This window comes from Stigmatopora nigra, chromosome 3 (genome assembly GCF_051989575.1).
Source record: "Stigmatopora nigra isolate UIUO_SnigA chromosome 3, RoL_Snig_1.1, whole genome shotgun sequence".
NCBI lineage: Eukaryota > Metazoa > Chordata > Actinopteri > Syngnathiformes > Syngnathidae > Stigmatopora > Stigmatopora nigra.
This window is the reverse complement of record NC_135510.1, coordinates 11,829,783-11,852,408: the sequence shown is the minus strand read 5'-3', so window position 1 is coordinate 11,852,408 and position 22,626 is coordinate 11,829,783. Positions and strand designations below refer to the sequence as shown.

Here is a 22,626-nt window from a genome sequence, read left to right as displayed (position 1 = left end):
AATGAGTTCTACATCATGCACAATTTGTATCAGACAGTTAACACTTGTTTGTATTAAGTACACTATGCAAAAATGTTAATTTTGTGGCCTACTATATACAAACATACCCAAAAAATGTGATGTCCACATAAATGGACGCCAGGTCTCTTTGAGATTCAGCTTTTTTATTTTATTTTTTATATATAATGAAAATATCCACTTGCCCTATAGAAGACTTGAATCAACCACTCACTATGTGTGACCTTTACCTGGACTTACCCCCGCCGAGTTTGAGAGTGGATCTACTTTTTCTTTACCCAGTATGGTTCATTCCACTGAAGGGGTTGTTATTGTTGTTGTCAAGCCCACCGGCCCACTTTGTGGAGCTGCTGACCTCCCGGCGTGCATTGTGTGGACTAAATCTACTTTCTGCATGAGTTCCACCCACCGGCATTTATTAGTGCGCGCACACACGCACCTAGTTGCGCACCCCCCTGCACTGACCCCCTCCAACCCCACTTTTGGTTTAGCGTTTTCGGGAAGAATAAGATTTGAAGTCAGTCTTTTACCGGAGCCATGCGGAGACACAATCTTGCGCCAGCATGTCTCGTTTTTCTGCTGACATTCACCGACGCCATGCAATGTAAGTTTGCGGCCATATTTACTCCCAAACGTTGTTGTTTAGATCGACTATAGTGGTAATTTACAGACTTTTTTGTTTTGTTTTTAACAAGCAGCGCTTGGTCTTGCAAAAAAAAGTTCATTTCTTGGAAATCTCAGTTTCGCAATGACCTCTTTTTTCCCAGGCCAGTTCAGATAAATACAATTTGTCATGGCCACTTTATCCATGCAGGCTTCCATCTGCCAACTGTCAGAAGCAAACATGACTAAATTCCGGCCTGGATCAGTCACATGTTTTTTTGGGAACACGAAGCTGATGTGAATGAAATGTTATGTTATGCTCATCCCTGTGTTTTTCTTTTTCTCCATGCGTATCCCAGTTCTGAGCCAGAGTGCAGCATCGCACTTCTTGAGCCGACACAAGAGAGCCAACTCTCTTTTTGAGGAGCACAAGAAGGGCAATCTGGAGAGGGAATGCATTGAAGAGCTCTGCAACCGAGAAGAGGCAAGGGAGGTCTTTGAGAACATCCCTGAAACGGTAAGAGGATGTTTACCAAGAGGGCAAAGAGCCCCAAAAACAGCACACGCAAGAAAATACAACTCTTTCAATTCCATCCCCAAGTAAAATTTGCAGGTTATTGGTCACTTCAATAATAGAACATGTTTTTAAATTAATTTTTTTGGCTCTCATTTTTAATGATACCCAAACAAAAAAATAAAAACTGGCATTTGAGAACAAGTTAGGTGAAAAATAAGTTATCAATTCACATTATTCTATATTTTTTCTATAGTTTCTATAATACTATAATTCTATATGTATTTATTATTCATTGTTATTATTTATAAATGATTTATTTGTTGTTGTTTGTGCACTTCATGGTGAAGCTTTATGTAAATCTCATTATACTTGTATAATGACAATAAAAGCATTCAATTCAATTCAATGATATTATTTTGATAGCCTATTGTTACTAGTAGTGATTTCCAAGTGGACACACTGATTAATTTTAATATGATTCACTCTTGTATTTCAAATGCCATCAAAATCTCTTGATACTAAACCATCTTTATAAAATGCCTGTTCTTTTTCAGGAGTACTTTTACCCCAGGTATCTTGGTAAGTTTCCCTAGTGACCAATTGTTTTGATGTATTAAACTGGCGTAATATTACGAATAATTCCAATCTATTTTTAAGTGTGTCTGGGCTCTCACCGAGTTAGCTCCGTCGGCGACAATGCTGATTCTGGCATCCCATCGGATCTCCGCACCTGCGTGATAGGTAGAATTTGTGTTTATATTCTTTACTCTGGTGATTCTCAATCACTGTTCCACAACACATTAACATTTGTGCCATAATTTCTCAAAAAAATCATCAGTTTTTTTGAAAAATAAAACTTTTATTTGGATCTTTACCAGCATGATATAGTGACGGAAATGAAATACATTGATTAATCTGTGTATGCACTCGTTTCAACCCTTGGTCATTGCATACTCTTAGTTAGTAAACAGAGATGAGATTACTTTTTTAAAACTATTTCTCTTGGCTAGTGCCCTGCAGGATATGTCTTATGTAGACATCAGTAAAGGTTAAATGTACTCCTTTTGTCTGAATTGCTTTTTACGAAATTTTCTGTGTCGTTGGACAGAAATCAGCGATCAATGCACGCCGTTTCCATGCTATAGGGAAGGTACTGAGCGCTGTGTGGATGGTAAAGGCTCCTATATGTGTTTGTGCAAGCCTGGCTGGAGAGGCCTCACCTGTGAGGATGGTAAGTTTTTCTTAAAAACATTTTTTATAAGATCGTAAGCCATGCAGCTTCTATATAATTTGTCCATTGCGCAGATATTGACGAGTGTTCGGATTCCGAGTTTCCAGCGGGATGCAACCACAACTGTTACAATATTCCCGGGAGCTTTTACTGTGCATGTAAAGATGGCTACTATCTCAGTGACAACATTAACTGTTTGGGTAAGACCAATGTGTTTTCGTTCCTATCTTTCATTTATAATTTAAGTTAGATTGGTGCATCGAACCCTGATGCATCGTACACTAAATCTACATTACGGCAACTGTGATAATACGTTCTGTTGACATATTAAGCCAGATGTTTTACTGTACCCCCCTATGGTGGAAATGCAGTGGTTCCAAAGGAAACAACTGTAATGTGCATTCAACCAAGCGTGCAAGCATACATCGATCCAACCATTTAAGCCATCAACCAGCCATCGATCCATCCGTTCATTTTTTCCCAGTTAAATAGAGTTTTTTCCGGTCGAGGGGGGCTGTGAAATGACCTCAGCAGAGAAGCCCTCCCTTCCTTCTGGTTGGCCACTTTGTCAAGCTCTTTCAGGAAATGTTTCCAGCTAGGCAGAAGAGACATTATCCCCCAACCTTTCTAGTGGGACATGCCTGGAACTCTTAGGAATCCTAGACAGATGCCCAGGCCTCCTCACTTAGCTCCTATAAATAAAGAGAAGTAGCAGCTCTATTCACAAATGACCAGTTTCCAACTGGCAAAAAATTCCATAAGGACTTCTGTCGCCAAGTGAATGCATGGGCACTTATGGTGTTGGCTACGGACAATGATAGGCACATAAACCTAATGATAGTGGTTAACTCCATTCCTTTGAGGTTCTGTAGCCGGTACATGTCAAGTACTCAATCCCTTTGTTTCGCTATACTTCAACTTTTAATTGACATCCTCATCATCATCTCTTATTTGTTTTTACTTGCTGTCTCACATTACTGCGTAGGACTCTAAGTTGTTACTGTTTATCTTTTGTTAGTTCAGTTCAAAGTCTCTGTAAACAAGCAGTTGATACAACGAGAAACATTTACTTTCCCACATTTTTCAGACATTCAGGATATTTCCAAATAGTTTTTCCACTATGCCCTGTATACACTTGGATTTTTTTTTAAACAGATTGTTAGAATACCTCTTTTAGGACATTTAACGCTACATTATGTGATTTGAGAGAAAATAAACCTCTACAAGTAAAACATTTATAACCACTTTATCCTCACACTCATACCTAGGGACAATTTAGAGTGTCCAATCAGCCTACCATGAATGTTTTAGGAATGTGGGAGGAAACCGGAGTACCCGGAGAAAACCCACGCAGGCCTAGGGAGAACATGCAAATTCTGCACATAATAAGCAATAGATTATATCTTGTACAGTACATCATTATAACAAGGTTTAGCGCCTGTTAAGCAAACATGCAGTTTTTTTCTTGTTCGTATTGGGAAGGCTCAAAAAATGTATTTCTCATTCGGTCTCTCTCACTCGTGACTCGTTTCAGATCTAAATGAGTGCCTTTTGTATCCAAGTATTTGTGACGAGCCTGCTAAATGTGTCAATACACCTGGCATGTTTGATTGTGTGTGTCCAGCTGGATTTAAATACAACTTCACTTCAAAAAGCTGCAATGGTGAGTAGTAAATCAAGAACCAGATTGAGGTTAAATGCAGAAATAATACAAAAGTTCCGTAATTGCAACTCGAACCGGAGCTGTCAACTGTCCAAATTTCTCTGGTTCTGTATAAATTCTGAATTCATCATTACAGATGTTGACGAGTGCTTGGTGAGCATGTGTGAGGGCACGTGCATCAACAATGTGGGCAGCTATAACTGCCATTGCAATGGCCGCCAGGGTCTTCGCTTGGCAGACAACAGGCACGATTGTGAAAAGATCCCAGTGTGTGTGGATTTGCGCGACTTTAAATACGCTGAGATGTTGTACCTGGGGGAGCAGTTTGCAGGAATTCCTGTCATATATCTTCTCTTCCGTCTGCCAGAGACAACAAAGTGAGTGCAACTTACTTTAGTTCCAAGCATCATGGAATTATATCGTGTCAAAAAGTCCAATCTGTAATTTTCTTCATGTATTCCTTCATTTTCCTTACCGCTTATCCTCACAGGGGGTGCCGGACCCTATCCCAGCCAACTATGTGGCCTTCTGTATTTATGCAGGGTAATTGGAGTTGAACCTGAAAGTATAATATGTGCCCTTTTGCAAAGAAATTAGGAAATAAAGGAAATATAGTTCCATTGCTATTCCATTTGAACTTTCCTTTTTTTTTCTTGACTGCCAGGTTTTCAGCAGAGTTTGACTTCCGCACTTTTGACCCAGAGGGAGTCATTCTCTTTGCAGAATCCTCCCAGGATTCATGGTTCATGCTGGGACTACGGGACGGCCGCATCGAAGTCCAGTTCAAAACTCAGCACACATTAAAAGTCACCAGCGGAGGCAAAGCCATCAATGATGGACAGTGGCATGTGGTAAAAAATGATTTTAACAAAAGATTAACGTTAGTTAACATATGACATTTTTCAGAGTGACTATGAAAAGATTGAGTAAGTGTTCAAATCGGTGCAGTAGAAAATACGATGCAAGTAACAGAATAAAAATGACAGCAGCACATCACGACATGCAGATCTCTGTGGATGAATTGGAGAAGAGCATCAGTGTAAAGATCAGCAAGGAAGCAGTAATGAGCATCACTAGTCCAGAGAGCCTCTTTACTGGGGTTAATGGGAAACTGGCCACTAAAGTTTACATCGCCGGTCTGCCCAACCGCACCAACAGCATCATAAAACCAGTAAGCAAGCATTTTTCTCACGTTCTTTGCTCCGAAAATGTACATAAATTGCATAAATCACTTGTCCGATGAATAGATCAACCCACGACTCGACGGCTGCATCCGAGGTTGGAACATGATGAACCAGGGGGCATCTGGTGTGAAGGAGGTCATCCAGGAGAAGAAAAGTAAACAGTGCTATGTACATGTGGAACGTGGATCGTTTTTCACTGGTGAAGGACTGGCACGCTTCAATATTGACTATAGTGAGTAAGTTAAGTCATACTTTATCGTTGCTCTTAGGTATTTTTGTTATTGTTGTCTTTTACCATCAGTAAGACTTTTACTTGATTTATCAGAATGTAAGAAGGAAGATTTTGTTCCACATTTTCTTCTTGCTTGATGGGCTTCAAAATTGCACATATTTTTTTCTTGTGTTTGTCTGTAGGTGAGTCAGGAAGCTGGAAAGTGGATTTAAGGATGAATATACGTCCTTCTGGCAGTACCGGAGTCCTCTTTGCTCTCGTTTCCAACGACAAAGTCCCGTTGTCGCTGGCCGTGCTAAGCGACGGCGAATATGACGCTGTATATGCATTTTTTTTACTCTTTTCTTTAGAACTAAATGTGTTCAACATGATTGAAATTGGTTTGTTTTCCCCATCTGTTACAGAACCTGCAAGTTTTCTTGGATGGAGTTCCGGTGGCTACGCTGTCCTCGATGCTGTTGTGTTACCCCGACCGTATCACAGTGTTGCTGAGTGTAACCCAATCGGGAATTTCAATCTCGGCAAATTCATCGACTGTCAAGAATATATTGCCTGATGCCCAACAGGAGGCACTGCAGCATCTCAATTTCTCTATGCAGAACCCAGTCAGCACCTACATTGGTGGGATACCAGGTCAGTTCCAGATAAATGATATAGTTTTTTCAGTTACATAGTCAGTGGCAAATGTGCCAGCACTAATCATTTCAGCCCCATTTCGCCTTTGAAAGTGCTTCCAGAAGCAGTTCAAAGCAACCTTAAATAGTTACAGGAATTGTTCCTTCTAATTCTAAGCATTTCCAAGTGACCATCCTGATTGATTCCAGGACGAAATGGTCTGCCTTTCTTTGCGTTCTCATTAGTTGGATCTGCCGATCTAAGCAAGTGTACAAATTCACACCAGAGGCTGTCATTGTGATAATGAAGGCAGATTATTACTCTCGTTCTTGTTAGTTTCATTCCAAAGCCTAGGTCTTTAGGCTGCTTAAAATTAATTACAGTATTTAAAATGTGGCAAAAGCCTGTGAAATCCCAGATACGCACTCAAAGCACATGTGAAAAATGTTTTATTATATGCAATGGAATGAAGATTCAACTTTTGTTTTGCATCCATTCAGTTTGGCTTGCTTAGACACAGTAATATGCACTTGGTGGCTGCATCCGTCCAGTCTAATCACTCAATATTTGTTCCTCCCTTTCCTCTTTCTTAGATAATATCCCATTGGAGTCCACCCCAGTAACAGCCTTTTATCACGGCTGCATGGACATCTCTGTCAACGGCCAGATGTTGGACTTTGACGAAGCCTTGAACAAACACAACAGCATTAAGTCCCATTCTTGTCCTCCTGCTCTCACCTCTGAAACGGATTCTTCTCCGCCAAATGGAGAGTGACCTTAACTAACACCCCCACTACTTGCAATAAGCAGCAGTGTCCTCTCACTTGTGGGATATTTAATATGTAGGTTGTGGATGGAAGGAAGTAGGTGGTACAAGGTTATCAAGATGAGAAGATACTGTAGTTTTCAACAGTCATAGTTGATTTTGCCACACCTAATATGTTTTGCTTCAATTACTTGGGATGTATGACGACAGCTACTTTGCTGGAAGCTGCATGATGTAGTTGTAACATTGATGCAATCAAGGAATTACAAGAAATGTTTGCACCAAAGCTTTGTAGCACGCACAACATATGTTGAGCAAGAAAGAATTGTGTTCGTTACACATGATCCCAGAAGATCAGGCTCTGAAACCAACTAAAGCTGCTCTGCCTCTCTGTCCCTGGTTCTCGGTGTGCTTAGTTTCCCATCTAGTCACTTGTTTGGATAAAATAACTTGAAATAAAAGTCAAATACATTTTTAACTTTAGCTTCTTACTATCCAAATGTTCTCGTTTGTTGGTATATCATCTGTTTTTCTTAAAAGCTATACGTGCAGAGAGGTAGGCAATGGCCCGCTGAGGAATATATAGTGTTGGTCAGTGCAATGTAAACGATATTATTATAGTAGCAATTGAATTTGGTAACACACAATTTGTCCTCAATGTCTAGCCCCTGATCGGTTGTTCATATTTGAACAAGTTCCAACAACTTTAAATCAGCCAATAAGTATAATATTCAGCATTTCTGTCAAACAAGAGGGGAATCGAGTCCATATTGATGGCACCAATGCTCGTGTACGGACCTGCCGGTCAGCATCCTGTCGATTCGCTGATCGGTGCAAATAAAGTAAGTCAAAAAATCGTTTGACTGCAGTAAAAAGTTGTGAAACAAAATATTATGTTCATTGGTTTCCTCCCACATTCCAAAAACATACATGCTGGGCTGATTCGACACTCTAAATTGCCCCTAGGTATGGGTGTGGCGGTGCATGGTTGATCATCACCGATTCACTGTGTCAGCTGGAATAGGCTCCAGCACCCCCGTGAGCCATGTGGGGATAAATTGGTTCAGGAAATGAAGGAATGAATCAAGACAAACTCGAATGAACTTAATGTTTTAAACAAAATTCAAGCTATAATAAAAAGATAGGGTGGCATGGTGGACAATTGGTTGGTGTGACAGCCTTGCAGTTCTGGGATCAAGGGTTTGATTCCATGTTGCTCCTCACTGTGTAGAGTTTGCATGTTACAGTCATTAAGTATTTCATTTGAGTTTTTTTTTTACTTTGTTAGAAGCATCTGCCTGGATTTACACTAATGTGCTTTTGAGAAGAGAGAAGGTGGAAAGGTGCTTGTCTATTTGCATTGAATAAAGTGATGCAGCTTTTGCTAGAACGCCCCCCAACACACGCACTCAAACACGCGCACGAACACACGCACTCAAACACGCGCACGAACACACGCACACGCCGAGTGTAAGAAGGAGGAGGAGGAGAGGAGCCAGAGGACAAAAGTGCGGACCGCAATGAAGACGAGCTAACCGCAGCTCGTGGAGGACGACAGCGGCGGCTTAACAGTGAGAGCAATGCGGGGGGAGCACAACGCTTACTGATCCCCCCCAAACACACCCCGGCAGTCCTTTACAAGTACCCGGAGACCTGCTAATCTGACGTTACATCGCTATTTACAGCATTGCCGCAGCAGGAGAGGACACGAGAGAGACTCTTTTCCAAGAAAGAAGTTGACGGTGCTCAGCACGGATTCAGCGGCTACACGATGCGTGTGAGCCGGGCAAAGTGTCTCCAATTGGCCGCGCTGCTAATCCTGCTGTCCGCCTGCTGCTCTCCCAGCAGTAGTAAGTAAACAATCGCATGCTAGGTGGCACTGGCTAATGGCAAGCCATCAGTGCTAAACGTGTTTAAATAACTGTTTTGGGGAAAACAAACGCGAATCTCGGACCATCGTGTGGGACACCTCCACATTACCTGAGCTATTGTTCTCAGATTCGTGTGTTGTTGACTGTATTTTGCACTTGTGGGATGTACACTTTTTTCTTTTTTAAAATAGTTCAGTGCAATTCTTAATTCTTTTTGTGTTTTGGTTTTTTTGGGAGGAGGGCAACTTTTTAATTGCTCACTCACATAAAAAAAAAAGATGTGCAAGCTTAACCCTTTATAGCACATGTCACTATTTAGGTCATTAAAAAAGTAGACTGCTTATCAGTTATTCTTTATACAAATGTAGTCTATATCAATTTAAGAATGTTGGTGAATTAAAATTAATGAAAGAGTAAATAAAGAGAGTTGCAATGTGGGTGGTTATCACTCCCTAGAGTTGATGACAATAATCATAGTATTTGTTAACAATACACATCCAATTCATTTTATAACTAGGACCCGCTTGTTTTTTAGTGCGAGACATAGAACATCTAATAGAGGGGTGTTCAAACTTTTTTCCTCCAAGATCTACTTTTCAAGGAGTTAACCTCCCATGATCGATCTTTTTTATAGGCCACTGACAAATGTCAGCAATTATTCATGTTTATATACCTAACATTAGACTTGATCTATCAACATGTATGGGAGTGGCTGGGAACGAGAGTGAAAATCCACTCTCTTTATCGCTCCATATCGCTATATAGCCGGTAAGAATTCTGTGTGGGGTAAATGATAAGAAACTACGGCTACGGAGCCACTGCCTAAATAATAGTCATTAACACCTTCATGTGTGTAGAAGCAATTAGTCTACTCTACATGAAAGTAACACCTATAAGCAGTGGCGGTCCGTGAATTTCCTAGCGACGCCTTCAGCTGTTGGAATCAATCCAACCCTCAAAAGCTATTTTATGGCTATAAAATCTCTACTGCAGCTACAGCTGTGACACATTAAAAAATCATCAATAATAACCTCATACAATTGAAATATTATTTAGGAATATAGTCATATTTTTTGGTGTAGTGGGTCAGTCTCCTTATTTTTTTCAAATCCTAAAACAGAAAGTTGGCATTTAGGATTTACTTTAGCCCCTGGGACTATTTGACGGTTAGAGCCTAACTAAGGAACCGACAGAGAGGACGGATCAAACTGTTATTCACATGCGATCTACCAATAGTTCCTTGGCAATCTACCGGTAGATCGCGATCTGCATTATGCGCAACCTTGATCTAGTACCATCAACGGTAGCTTTTGATTGCTCTACAATGGGTTGAATCTTTAAATAAGCTCAGTGGAGTGTTTTCCACATCATTCATTGTACTTTTCCTCAATACACAGTCTGAGTACTTTTGTCTCCTGTTTGATTATTTACCTCGTCCTTTCCAGTCTCCCTGTCGCAACAAAAGGCAAACCAGTTCCTGAGCAGACGCAGGAGAGCAAATGCAGTGTTTGAAGAGACCAAACAAGGACACCTTGAGAGGGAGTGTGTGGAAGAGAGGTGTTCCAAGGAGGAAGCCAGAGAAGTGTTTGAAAATGACCCTGAAACAGTGAGTCAACTTTAAATTGTGATTGCGATGGCCAATTTGGCCAACAATGCTTCTGTCTGCTACTTCTATCCTCAAAACTCAATAATACATGCCCACTGTAATTATAATAATAGCTCTTAAAGCACATGTTTGAGTTGGATTTTGTCTAATGTTTTGACTTGGAAGACAACTATTTACAGTGTGGAATCACGACCCAAATTTCATTCCCTCGTTTGTTATTTAAGGCTTCTGGCTTAAGTTGTGCTTGTTTTATAGTGACTGATGATTCATAAGCCTAAAATGCGGGTGTTAATGCTTCCGTCAGTGCTGACAAGCGTGATATTATCCCAAAGGGATTTGATGGACATGTTTTTCTTGAGAAGATAAATGAATGACTCATTCTTGCTTTGTGCCATGCAGCATTTTATAAAACACTCCAGTCATACTTCTTATCAGAAGTATGCATACAAACACATAGAAATGGGTGTTATTTTGCTTAAGTTTCCTCTGTAGAACGTAGCAGAAGCTTTTCCTACAATTTGCCCTTGATGTCCACACTCCCTGAAATGCATGTAAACAAATCTAATATGCAGCAGCTGGCTTAATTTTCTAATTTTGGATTAAGCAATGTGTTTCATTGTGCTTAGTCGTTTGACCCTAATCTGCATACATTCCCTCCCCCCTACTGTATTTACCAACAAACAAAATGCATCGCGCTGCCTGTGCTCAGAACTAGTCACAGCAGATTAGTGTTCACGCTGCATTCATGAGTGTGTACATCACACACACACACACACACACATACGTCACCCTGTAAATATTGGGACTTTTGTATCTGCATTTGGTTGAAAAAACAACAACATTTTCTTTGAACAGCCAGTCTATTAGGCTTATTTAATGTTATGTTTATCAAACTATGTGATGCCTAACTGGAGCCACGTGATAAGACGTTCCCCATTGACTACTTACTGTTTATGTTTTTGAGAGGTTGATCGAGCAATGACTCTGAAATTTTGTAAGGCAAAAAGACCTTGAATCTGACCGTGGGAGGCTGATGAATGTATTTTTGGAAAAGGTCACCTTGCTTCCGTCACGAAGAGTTTAAACAACAAATAAGTGCACTTGCTTTTGAAACACATTTACTTGTGTTATGTTTGTGTCTGCGATTGTCGGCACAAAGACTGCAGTGTCATTCCAAAAGTATATTATTCATCGTGAACGTGATGCTGCATTTTTCTCTGCTGCAGCTCTGACTCTGCAAAGACAGAAAAAAGAAAGGTGATTCTGCAGAGTGGTTCTCTGACACGCATACTGTACAAACCAGATTTTTTTTAATATTTTGGAACTTCCTCGTAACAGTCGAAGTTGAAATGGCTAAAGTTGGTCATGTCATCTTTCGTTTTATATCACATAATCTGTGATGATACAAAGTCTGCCTACCTTTAACAACGTGACAAAGGCTCACCTGTATCTGTGTAAACTGGCAGATGTTTTTTTTTTTTTTTTTTTTTTTTTTGAAAGAGTACAGCAACAGCCAGAAGGCAATGACTTTACTGCTCCTTATCAGGAATTCAGAAAATTCCCAGGAGGCCTCTGGCGAGAGGTTCTACCCTTATGTATGTGTGTGTGTGGGGGGGGGGGGGGGGTGTTTCAAGGTGGATTACAAGTTTTCATATTTTCATTTACGTTTAAAGACACTGGACTGGTGCACCATTGTCTTTGCAAAGAAAGCATTTTTCTAATTGGTTGATTAACATTAGTGAATGCAGCTTCACTAAATGAAGTATTTTGCAGATTTTTAATGTTGAATCCGAGAGTCGCTTATAATTTAAGTATAATAAAAAAGGATGTTTTAAAGTACATAAATCATGTCTAAAATGGTTCTTGTATTTACAGTATTTCTGTGTGATGTCTAAAAACCTTTTCCCCTCCATATCTTTCTCTCTTTTAGGACTACTTCTATCCCAAATATTTAAGTAAGTCACATTTAGATAACCGTAATCCTAATAAAGAGCTTTACTGAGTCAATGTTTTATTCATTTTGCTTCTTATCTCCTGGTCAGGTTGCTTGGACAAGTTTGGAGGTTCAGCAAAGAAAAAACCTGATCTGATCACATGTGTCCACAGTAAGTTTTATGTCAACTTGTTTGTGTCTATACTTTATTGCATTGACATTAGTTGGATCTACTTAATCCCTAATTTGGTGGGGTTACTATGAATTTTCTTTAGCATTACATCTAGATATACTGGGAGGATTTGGGAGCAGTGGGGGTGCACTGCAGTAGTGAATACTGCAGTGCAAAATGTCACAATCTAATTGCCACTTAAAGTAGGCCACTTCCTTTATCCAATTGCTCAATCTATGCCATGGTAACACTGCAGCATTGATGTAGTGCAGTGATGCTGCAGTTCAGTGCCAGCCTCCTTCCTTCGTCACACACTCAATGACTATTCAGGTGCCTCCGTCAGAAGTGACGTGAGTAAAGTCCGACGTGAGTAGGGTAAAAAAAAACTTGCTGCATCAGTGTAAAGCAGAGCTCACTCTCTTCGAGGGAGGTAGTGGATGGCCATGACTCAGTTTTTGTGCATAGTGCACACACCTTATGCTACTTCAAGATGACAGCTATCCTTTTTTTCCTCTTTTAAAGCTGCCTCTACCCTATAAGAAAAGATAAAAAATATATTTTTAGTTGGTTCTCTGGGTTCTTTGCGTGGTGGGTGTTAGGTAAGCTATCAACACTCAGATCGTTGCATTCCTCCTTTGACAGTAAAATGATGTCATGCATACTTTTTGGCTGGATATCGGCACGTTAGATATATTGAGGGACAGCTTTGGCTGTGTTCTTATTCATCTCGCAATGCACTCTCAGAGGGTGGTGGATCATTGGTTTAGTCATCAGTCTCCCACCTCTGTGGTCCTGGGTTCAGGTCCTAGTGCTTGCAAAGATTTTCCCACTATTATTCAGGTAAATGAAAGAGGTAAAGCTGCAGATACTACCAAACAATAAATACTACTGCATAGTTTTGGGAACCTTTTGTCCAGTGAATAAGTCATTGGCCTCCCACCTCTGTGGACCTGGGTTCAAATCCTGCTTTGCTCTGCTTACCTAACTTTTCCCACTTGAAGGTACCATAAAGTACTAAGTATGATCTGGGAGTGGAAAGAGACAAAACAACAAATACTACTGCATAATCCTGTAGAGTGGTGGCCCAGTGGATCAGTCATCAGTTTTCCACCTCTTTGGTCTTGGGTTCAAGTCCTAGTGCTTGCAAAGATTTTCCCACTATTATTCAGGTAAATGAAAGAGGTAAAACTGCAGATACTACCAAGTTTTCTCAGAGGGTGGTGGCCCAGTGGATAAGTCATCAGCCTCCCATCTCTGTGGTCCTGGGTTCAATTCCCAGTGCCTGCAAAGATTTTCCCACTATTATTCAGGTAAATGAAAGAGGTAAAACTGCAGATACTACCAAATTTTCACAGAGGGTGGTGGCCCAGTGGATAAGTCATCAGCCTCCCATCTCTGTGGTCCTGAGTTCAGTTCCCAGTGCCTGCAAAGATTTTCCCACTATTATTCAGGTAAATGAAAAAGGTAAAATTGCAGATACTACCAAATTTTCTCAGAGGGTGGTGGCGCAGTGGATAAGTCATCAGCCTCCCACCTCTGTGGTCCTGGGTTCAAATCTCAGTGCCTGCAAAGATTTTCCCACTATTATTCAGGTAAATGAAAGAGGTAAAACTGCAGATACTATCAGATCCTCTTAGAGGGTGGTGGCTCAGTGGTTAAGTCATCAGTCTGCCCTCTGTGTGATCCTGGGTTCAAATCCTAGTGCAAGCAAAGATTTTCCCAATATTATTCAGTTGAAAGAATAAGTTCTAATGCCTTAGTGTATAAGTCTTCAGTGGTGGATGAAGCATTTTGTCCAAAAAATGACTAAGTGTTTCACCCCATTTCCTTGGATAAAAGGTTTCAACACCCATGTATAAGTGGGGCACGAGTTGGTGTAGTGGGTTGGACACTCGCCTTTGCACGGAGAGAACGTGAGTTCGCTTCCCGGACCAAGCAAGCGGTCGAGGGTCGGCCGTAGGCCGACCCGAGAACGCGACATAAAGTGGCCCCTACCAACTGTCTTCCGAACTGCCGAAGGCAGTTCGGAATAAATTGTTTTACTGAAAAAAATGACTAAGTGTTTCATTTAAATCAAAAAGGTTTTTTGTTTGTTTTTTTTCTTATTCCCTTTACTGAACTACATGGTGTAGTGATCAGCCAAACGACAGCGGGAATCGAACCCAGGTCTCCCAGACGGGAGTCCAGTGATCTAACCTCTGCACCATCAAGTGGCTACACTTTCCTTGGTAATCATTTGAGTGTCTTGACAAGAAGTCCAAAGAAACAACTAAGTGAAAATGTGTCCCAACCGGTATTTGAACCCAGGTCCCCCAGACAGGAGTCCAGTGAGTTAACCACTAGTCCACCAAGTAGCTACACTTTCCTTTGTAATCATTTGAGTGTCTTGATTGCAAGAAGACAGAAACAACTAAATGAAAATGTATCCGAATCGGGATTTGAACCCAAGTCTCCCAGACAGGAGTCCAGTGAGTTAACCACTATGTCACCAAGTAGCTACACTTTCCTTGGTAATCATTTGAGTGTCTTGATTGCAAGAACACAGAAACAACTAAGTGAAAATGTGTCTCAACCAGGATTTGAACCCAGGTCTCCCACATGGGAGTCAAGTGACTTAACCTCTACACCACAATTTGGCCACAGTTTCTTTTGTCATTAATGGAAGGTCTTGACTACAACTATATAGAAACAACTAGGGGAAAATGTTTCCCTTCTGGGAATCGAACCCTAGCCTCGCACATGGGAATCACACAAGTTAACCTCTAGACCACGAATCAGTCACACTTTATTTTGTTCATTATTGGAAGGTCTTGACTAAAAATATATAGAAAGGTCTTTTTAAAAAAGAGCTTATTATACATGGTCATTTTAAAAACAAAGCCATATTATACATGGTGATATTTTTTAAAAAAAGCCTTACTTTATACGTACAACTCAAGTTCAGTAGCTGCACACATCTGGTGTTTCTATGCGTGTTATTATTGTGGATAGACGACTGCCAACAAACGAGGGTAATTTTTCCAAATTTGATGTCAAGACTGCTGATATAACTGTTATTCCACTGTTTGGAAACTGTGTGGGATTCATCTGTTTGTACACACATATCTGTGTCTTCCTCCAGCCCTTCACACTCGCACTCTAATCTAATGTGGCAGGCACAGACTTGCACGGATTTCCCTGAAACCGAAAGGAAACAAAGTTTTTCACGCATATCGGAACAGAAACTTTAACAAACTGTTTATATCTTCTTAAGTGCCAGAGGATGTACTTAAAGGGAAGACATGACTGGAAGAGTATTCAGGCAGCATGAATGATTGTTTATTTTTCTCATATGCACAAATGTTTGAGATGTGTCTAGTGTGGCTATAATATGAATCATGTTGGCTGTTTTTTCTGTATTTTTTCCAACTACTAGACATTCCAGATCAATGCTCCCCTTCACCTTGTAACTCCAGAGGCACTGTCCGCTGCGAGGACAAGAAAGGTTCCTTCCTGTGTCACTGTTTCACAGGTTGGACTGGAGACTTTTGTGAAAAAGGTACTGTCAGTGTTATGAGGACGTTTTTTTCTTTTAGGAATGGAGTTTTCTTGGTGTGGATTTTTTAAACTCAATGGCCATTGGCAACTAGAGACATCAAATCAATTAATAGGCTCCCCCTAAGCTTGTAACGATAATTACTGTTAGAGTCACAGCACCATTAGTGGCCTAACTTCAAGCATTTTGTGTTAATGTGCATACAGGTTATAAAAGGCAAGTGTGTAGATTAATTAAGTGTATTGTTAATGGAATTGGGGATCTTAAAAGAAAATCCGTATTTTAATACAAATGTACATTTGATTGATTGGAAATGCTGCAGATGATGTGTTGATTACAAGTTACTGTTTGCAGCCTCCTATAGCTTTAGATTTTTATGTATGTTGAAAGATCAAGTCACGACAAATACTGTATTTTTGACTCATCGTCAGCCATTTCTGTCTTTTTATGGCACCCATCTCGTGACTACAGGGCTGTACAGATAACTATTTTTTTTACATACCTTTCAAATGTAATTATTTGCTAATGTGTAATATAATACCAGTGCGGGGAAAACAATCAATTTTATTCTTGGATTCCTGACACCCGTCCTAGTTCAAATGGAGTGCATGTCTATTGCCTTGAATGGCTGTCATTGTTAACCTATGAAACAATATTAGAGTTGACAGGTTGTTGATGTGTTTCCTTAATTTGAGTGCTCTAAGTCTAAGTGGTAATGTACTGAGGTTAAAGTTTAATCAGTTCATTTTTAGAGCAACTCTAGTTTGTCAATCAGTGTTAAATTAGCCTTAAATAACATCAAAGCAGCCAGTTCTAGTATCTCTTATCAATGTCATCAGGTAATAACAAACTATGAGTGAGTCATTTACATGATGAGGTTGAAGAATAATATATTTACCACTTTTACAAGGTTGATTTTCATCACAGTAATCTTTGAAGGTCAAAAGGCATTAAAAATATTGTGTAACAGATATGAGGTGAGGGACACTGTCTCCCCTGAATATGCTGACTGTTTAAACTTCCACTTTTAGATGTGAAAATAAAAGATACAATGTCAGAGCACAAACTGCAAAGTGTGCCCAGTCTTAGGTTGTGGCCAATATGCTTCACAGCCACTCAATTCACACTTTTCCAACGTGACTCATTTTGCCACCTCGCCGAGAGTGGAAATGATGGAAGATTCTGTCTACTTGAGTCTTTTCCACTGGAGAGCACTGTGTCCCAAACACTAAAACAGTATTTAATACTTGCTGAGTATTGAGAAATCTAACATTTGATCATGTGAACACGTCACAATTGCAGAGGCAAGCCAAAACTAATTTGCGTTACTATTTCTGCTTTGTTCACATGACCCATTTTCTAACACCACCCACCCTCTGGCAGATGTTGACGAGTGCAGCAACAATAATGGAGGATGTGACCATGAATGCACCAACACAATGGGGAGTTACCACTGCTCCTGTCACCCAGGTTACATGTTGCGAGGACACCACATGTGCGTTGGTGAGCCATAAGACATACATGTATGACATGTGTTCAATCTAAGATGCTTTTGTTATGAACCCTTTCATGCACAAATGATGTTTTTTAAACCTAACAGGGCAATCATTGCCTACCATTTTACTGGGAGGACTGAATGAAGGAATGCTCATTTGCCCATGCCAGGTCAAAGTGGATTGGAAAGCCTGTGCTGTCAATGGCAATGAAACTTGAGCATTCCCAGTCAGTCTTCCCAGTCTAAATAAATAAATAAATAAATAAATATTTAAAAAAAATATATATATATATATATATATGCTCTAAAAAGAGTTAAATGTCTTAATTGTCTGCTTTTGAATCCATGAAAGGGTTAATGACTAAATTTTCCACCCAAACTGTCATTGTTGAATCTTTGTGAAACTAGCAGTAAGTTACCTAACTGTCCACATGTGTCCCTTTTCAAGACGTGGACGAGTGTAATGCCGCTGGCGTGTGCGGAACAGCCGTCTGTGAGAATCGCCAAGGAGGCTACGAATGTCTCTGCGATTTTGGCTACATGTACGACAATGAGAGTCAGAGCTGCGTGGGTAAGTCTAACGGACACACACACCAGTTTAATGAATCGTGCTGGAGAAGCGGCTTCAATGTCAGCAGGTGTCGGTGCAGCTGTGTTTTGAGGTCAGAAAAGGAATGTCAGACACTCTCTAGAAATGAACTTTTTAAAGTAGGTAATAGGTTCTTTGTCATCTACTGTCTTTTTACATGCATTTGTGCTTTAGTCAAAATGCAGTCTGGGTGGGAGTAAAATAAAATGAGTTGTTTATTTTTTTTGGGGGGGTATGTGAACCATATAGCATTTTTCATTTTTTCTGTTTGCATAACAGCTCTGAGAATGATGGGTAGTTTTTTTTCTTGTTTAGTTTTTTATAGCCAGACTACCCATGTCCTTGTAAGGTTATTCATTTAGGGTTGAACGATAATAGCTTGGTTCACATCAAAATTCCACTTGTCTCAAGTGTTTGTTGACATTCCTTTCTTTGCTGACAAGAAGCCATTAGAGATGCTTTTTTTGTTTTGTGAGTTTGTTTTGAATCGAGTCTGCAACTTACTTAACCTGTAGGTATCCATGCATCATCAGTCATCATTTGCAGATCTTATCTCCCTTTTCATTATCACCTCCCAGATGTGGACGAATGCGAGAAAAGTGTGTGTGCGGAGGAGTGCCAGAACACTTTGGGAAGTTTCCGCTGTTTATGTGATGGCCGTCAGGGTATGAAGCTTGAACAAGATCTCAGGAGCTGTAAGGTGAAATACAAATAACATATATATTATATATAATACTAACAATAATAGCTTTTGATTTGTGACCACTCACTCCTTTGACTTTCAAAGTCTCCTCTTGTGAAACACAAAAATGATGCGTGTTCTATCTTGTCTGACCCTAGCATGAGTGACAAGGTCGTTATATTGCCCCCCCCCCCCCCCCCCCTTTTCTCCAGGCTATAACTCCCTGTATCACGCCAGCTCTGAAAAGGAACTCTCGCTCTCTCTATCTGGGTCGCATGTTCAGTGGATTGCCCGTGATGAGGCTGCGCTTCCGCCGAAGGATCAACACTGGGTAAGTGTTTGACCTATTATTTTTTTATGTATTTCTTTTAAATTTTTTATGTTCAATTTTTATCTCCGTTTTTTTTTCTAATAACTACAGCCTAAACATCATAATATAATAATGTCACAATTGTCTTAATAACAAAGAAAATTTACGAGGAAAGTTTCTCCAGAGAATAAGTCGCAGGCCCAGTCAAACTATGAAAATAGTGCGACTAACTATATAGTCCAGAAAAATATGGTAATAGTCATTAATTAGTTTTCAAGTGAACCAAAAATCATCACTTGCTCTTTATAGATTAAAAAATGTTGTAATAGCTGTCCACCTTAGTAAAGTTCGGTTGAAGGATTTTTTTTTTTTTGCCATGTTTAATTTACTAACATCATGGAGAATATTATTGATAGTATTAATACTACTTCACATGTAAGGCATTATCAAAAGATTCAAATTTGTTTTCATGCATAAACTCCTGCCCCTCGTTGTAGTTTTTCCTCAGAGTTTGATTTCCGTACCTTCGACTCTGAGGGGGTGATCTTCTTCGCCGGAGGTCACCTGAACAGCTCCTGGATCGTGCTTGCCATTCATCAAGGAAAACTGGAATTGCAGCTGAAGTACGGCACAGTCAGCCGGGTTACGAGCAGCGGACCCCTCGTCAATGACGGCCAGTGGAGGAAGGTTGGCTGGCACATGTTACCAGAAGTAGACTCGTCTGCCATGGTGATCACTTGGAACTAATTGCTAGATTTTCTCTTTCTAACCAGATTTCGGTAGAAGAGCAGGGAAGGAGTCTGGTGATTAAGATTGACAGGGAGGCCGTGATGAAGATTGCCGTAAACGGCGACCTCTTCACACTCAAGAAGGACATGCACGAGCTCAACCTCACCGTGGGAGGAATCCCCTTTAAGGAGACCAGCCTCGTCAGCAAGGTTTTGCTTTGGCTCTCGCATTTCCTCATAAATGCTGTTTTTTCATGTTATTTTTCATTTTTATTTTTAAGATGAACCCCCGTTTAGATGGCTGTATGAAAGACTGGCGCTGGATGACCGGAGAAGACAGATCGATGCAAGAAAGCATCATGACCAATGAGAACATTCAGTGTTTTAGTACAGAAAACCCAGGAGCGTATTATCCCGGCACGGGGTTTGCTTTCTTCAACCTCACTAATGGTGGGCAGTGTGTTCGTGCGTGGCGAGTGCCAGCTCCGTAAATCTTTTCATCTAACAAGACTTCCCTCTTGTCCGTGCTTAGAGTCACAGAACCTGAGTATCCACTTAACCCTTTATCCAACTACCGCCATTGGGGTGCTCTTTGCTCTCGTTCATGAAGACACTGTGCCCCTCTCCATTGCTCTTGCTGACTATCACCCTGGTACCGATGAGTGGCAAGACGTAAGTCCTGCTGAACGGAACAATGATCATGATTTGAAAGTCTCAAGTTTTTCATCGGAGAATATACTCCCTGTTTAGTTTGTCTTGGTAACAGCGGGTGGGGCGGTCACCGCCAGCTCGCCAGCGCCCCTCTGTGATGGCGAGAGTCATGAAATCGAGGTGAAGATTTCGGGCAACAGTACGCAGCTCTACATCGATGGGGAACCTGGACGGAGTGAAGACGGACAGGTTGACCTTCTTTCTCCCTCCAGCGCCTTTGTCGGAGGACTCCCTGGTGAGTCACGAACACTTGAGGAGTCATTGCTACTTGAAACTATTAGAAAGACATTAATTCAACTTATTGGCTGACTTAAGCTTTCACAGATAGTAGTCCCCTTTTTAATTAATTGAATGTCAATCACAATTAGTAGTATGAACTTTAGTTGAATACTTTGAGGGGTGTGGAAATCATTTTTAGGGTGTTAATTGGAACTGTTACCAGTATGTATTTCTGTTTTTACTCAATTTAATCTAGTTTTTTTAAAGATTGTATTGATTCGTGAATCTATTTATATAAGATATAAAATATATAATAATGAGTAATATAAATTATGTAGTAATAATTGCTAAACTATTTAAGGTTTTTTAAATGAGCAAATATAGTAGGGTTAAAGTTTAAAGTTTTGATTAGCTGTCCACTGCGGTTATGAGCACTGTCCCTGAAAAAAAGTTTTGAGAAAATGTGACATGGAATGCTTATGAATGACATGCTTTCTTTGCGTGGACAAGAACATGAATGGTTGACTCACACTTTCTCCCCTAGACGTTCCTCTGGTTTCCACGCTGGTGTCGGCGCCCTACAGTGGCTGCATGAAAGTCGCAGTTAATGGACAAATTCTGGACCTGGACCAAGCCATCTACAAACATAACGACATTCGCTCACACTCATGCCCCCTGCTGGATTCTAACCAGTGAACCTGCACAACACTCTGCCAAAATAGATCCAGAAGCAGGTGGGATGGGATTGTTTCCAGAATATTTATAAAAAACAAGCCTTCAAGAGTGAGAAGACTTATTTGATTGAAATGTCATGACAGCCTATTATGGTCCAACTGGGGTTAAATCACCCCGTCCTTTTGTCTTGGCTGTCACAATGGTGCTTGCTGCCCCAAGGCGCTAGCAAAGACATTTTCATAGTCTAAGAAAAATAGGCCAACAATGTCCCATTCATCGATCAAGGTTGGAATTTTTCATCTACCACCTCCTAGTGCTAAGCCCTCAAGAATTTACTTGTGGTCCTGTTTTTCTTAGTTCACAAAGTCCCATAGGAGCGTTTTGTCATATTTCGACCCTCCCTCCCTCCAACCATTTATTATAGAAAACCTATGCATAAGGCTGCAGGTAGATATGTATGAGCTCATCTCCAAGTCTATACACAATCTACTTTGTGGCTATTTGAGCACTCTAAAAAGAGATAAATTGGACCACAGCTGAAACACACCAGAACTGTGGACTTTGCTTTCTGCTTGTGTACAGAAGCCTGAAAATCCTGTTGGTTACAGTACTACATTACTGATAAAATTGCTTTTTTCATTTACAGAAATTGATCACAGAAATGTGAGGAGAAATTAAGAGGAGACTAATTGTGTAATAGAGAAAGAGCACTGTATCCAAAGTATACAAACTACTGTGAGCAAAACAAGTGCGCTGTACTATACTGAGTTTGTAAATGATTCGACTGTACATTGCTTTTTAGGACAGAATTACGTAGTCTCACCGAAGGTTGTCTTCCCAACACATCGATATTTTTCATACAAAATAAGATACAACTGTAATTCTCCCACAATATGGGATGAAGAGCAATTGAAGCACATTCTTGAATCATTGTTCAATTCTTCATTTTGTAGGTGCTAAACAAACCAAAATACAGTAGGAAAAAATGCGGAGCAGTGTTTTCAAAGGGCTCCAAGTATTAATTTGACTTCGCAATCATTTCAGATTTGATAAGTCCCTGTGAATGAATGCCAGGATGCCAGAATACATTTTTTTTTTTGCGCGTTTCTTTTTCTTTCTTTGAATGTGTTGTATATTGCAATGTAGATTTTTTTTCTTTTAACAGCGCAGCATACAATGTTACAATTAAGTTGTAATCTTCCAGGGTGAAAACTGTATTTAAAAGGAAAATAAACAATTCTATGACAAATGGTATTTTCCAAAGCTATGTT

General features: G+C 40.3%; 2 protein-coding genes across 3 annotated transcripts; both read left to right on the top strand.

The window, feature by feature from the left end:
• The first annotated feature begins 337 nt into the window (after positions 1-337).
• pros1 (protein S) lies at positions 338-7,312 on the top strand. Its single transcript, XM_077713933.1, has 14 exons — positions 338-622; positions 981-1,138; positions 1,693-1,717; positions 1,796-1,879; positions 2,247-2,369; positions 2,444-2,569; positions 3,904-4,032; positions 4,169-4,409; positions 4,697-4,883; positions 5,039-5,203; positions 5,280-5,448; positions 5,631-5,767; positions 5,853-6,081; positions 6,657-7,312. Exons 1-14 carry the CDS (start codon positions 556-558, stop codon positions 6,836-6,838), a joined length of 2,022 nt encoding a protein of 673 aa, XP_077570059.1. The 5' UTR covers positions 338-555; the 3' UTR covers positions 6,839-7,312.
• Positions 7,313-8,269: 957 nt separating this feature from the next.
• gas6 (growth arrest-specific 6) lies at positions 8,270-22,606 on the top strand. Of its 2 annotated transcripts, XM_077712496.1 has the most exons (16): positions 8,270-8,400; positions 8,515-8,679; positions 10,146-10,306; positions 12,237-12,261; positions 12,349-12,411; positions 15,827-15,949; positions 17,330-17,449; positions 17,890-18,012; positions 18,609-18,730; positions 18,925-19,043; positions 19,520-19,709; positions 19,796-19,960; positions 20,032-20,200; positions 20,283-20,422; positions 20,501-20,696; positions 21,225-22,606. In XM_077712496.1, exons 2-16 carry the CDS (start codon positions 8,601-8,603, stop codon positions 21,374-21,376), a joined length of 1,947 nt encoding a protein of 648 aa, XP_077568622.1. In that variant the 5' UTR covers positions 8,270-8,400; positions 8,515-8,600; the 3' UTR covers positions 21,377-22,606. The 2 variants fall into 2 exon arrangements, with proteins under 2 accessions (XP_077568622.1, XP_077568621.1); XM_077712495.1 differs by having other exon boundaries at positions 8,292-8,679.
• The last annotated feature ends 20 nt before the right edge of the window (positions 22,607-22,626 follow it).

Bases quoted from the DNA above. Each gene is read 5' to 3' on its own strand.
- pros1 (XM_077713933.1), top strand. From the start codon at position 556: ATGCGGAGACACAATCTTGCGCCAGCATGTCTCGTTTTTCTGCTGACA. The intron at 2,370-2,443 runs GTAAGTTTTTCT...TCCATTGCGCAG, and splicing joins AGGCCTCACCTGTGAGGATG to ATATTGACGAGTGTTCGGAT. The intron at 5,768-5,852 runs GTATATGCATTT...CATCTGTTACAG, and splicing joins GCGACGGCGAATATGACGCT to AACCTGCAAGTTTTCTTGGA.
- gas6 (XM_077712496.1), top strand. From the start codon at position 8,601: ATGCGTGTGAGCCGGGCAAAGTGTCTCCAATTGGCCGCGCTGCTAATC. The intron at 12,262-12,348 runs GTAAGTCACATT...TCTCCTGGTCAG, and splicing joins CTTCTATCCCAAATATTTAA to GTTGCTTGGACAAGTTTGGA. The intron at 12,412-15,826 runs GTAAGTTTTATG...TCCAACTACTAG, and splicing joins TCTGATCACATGTGTCCACA to ACATTCCAGATCAATGCTCC.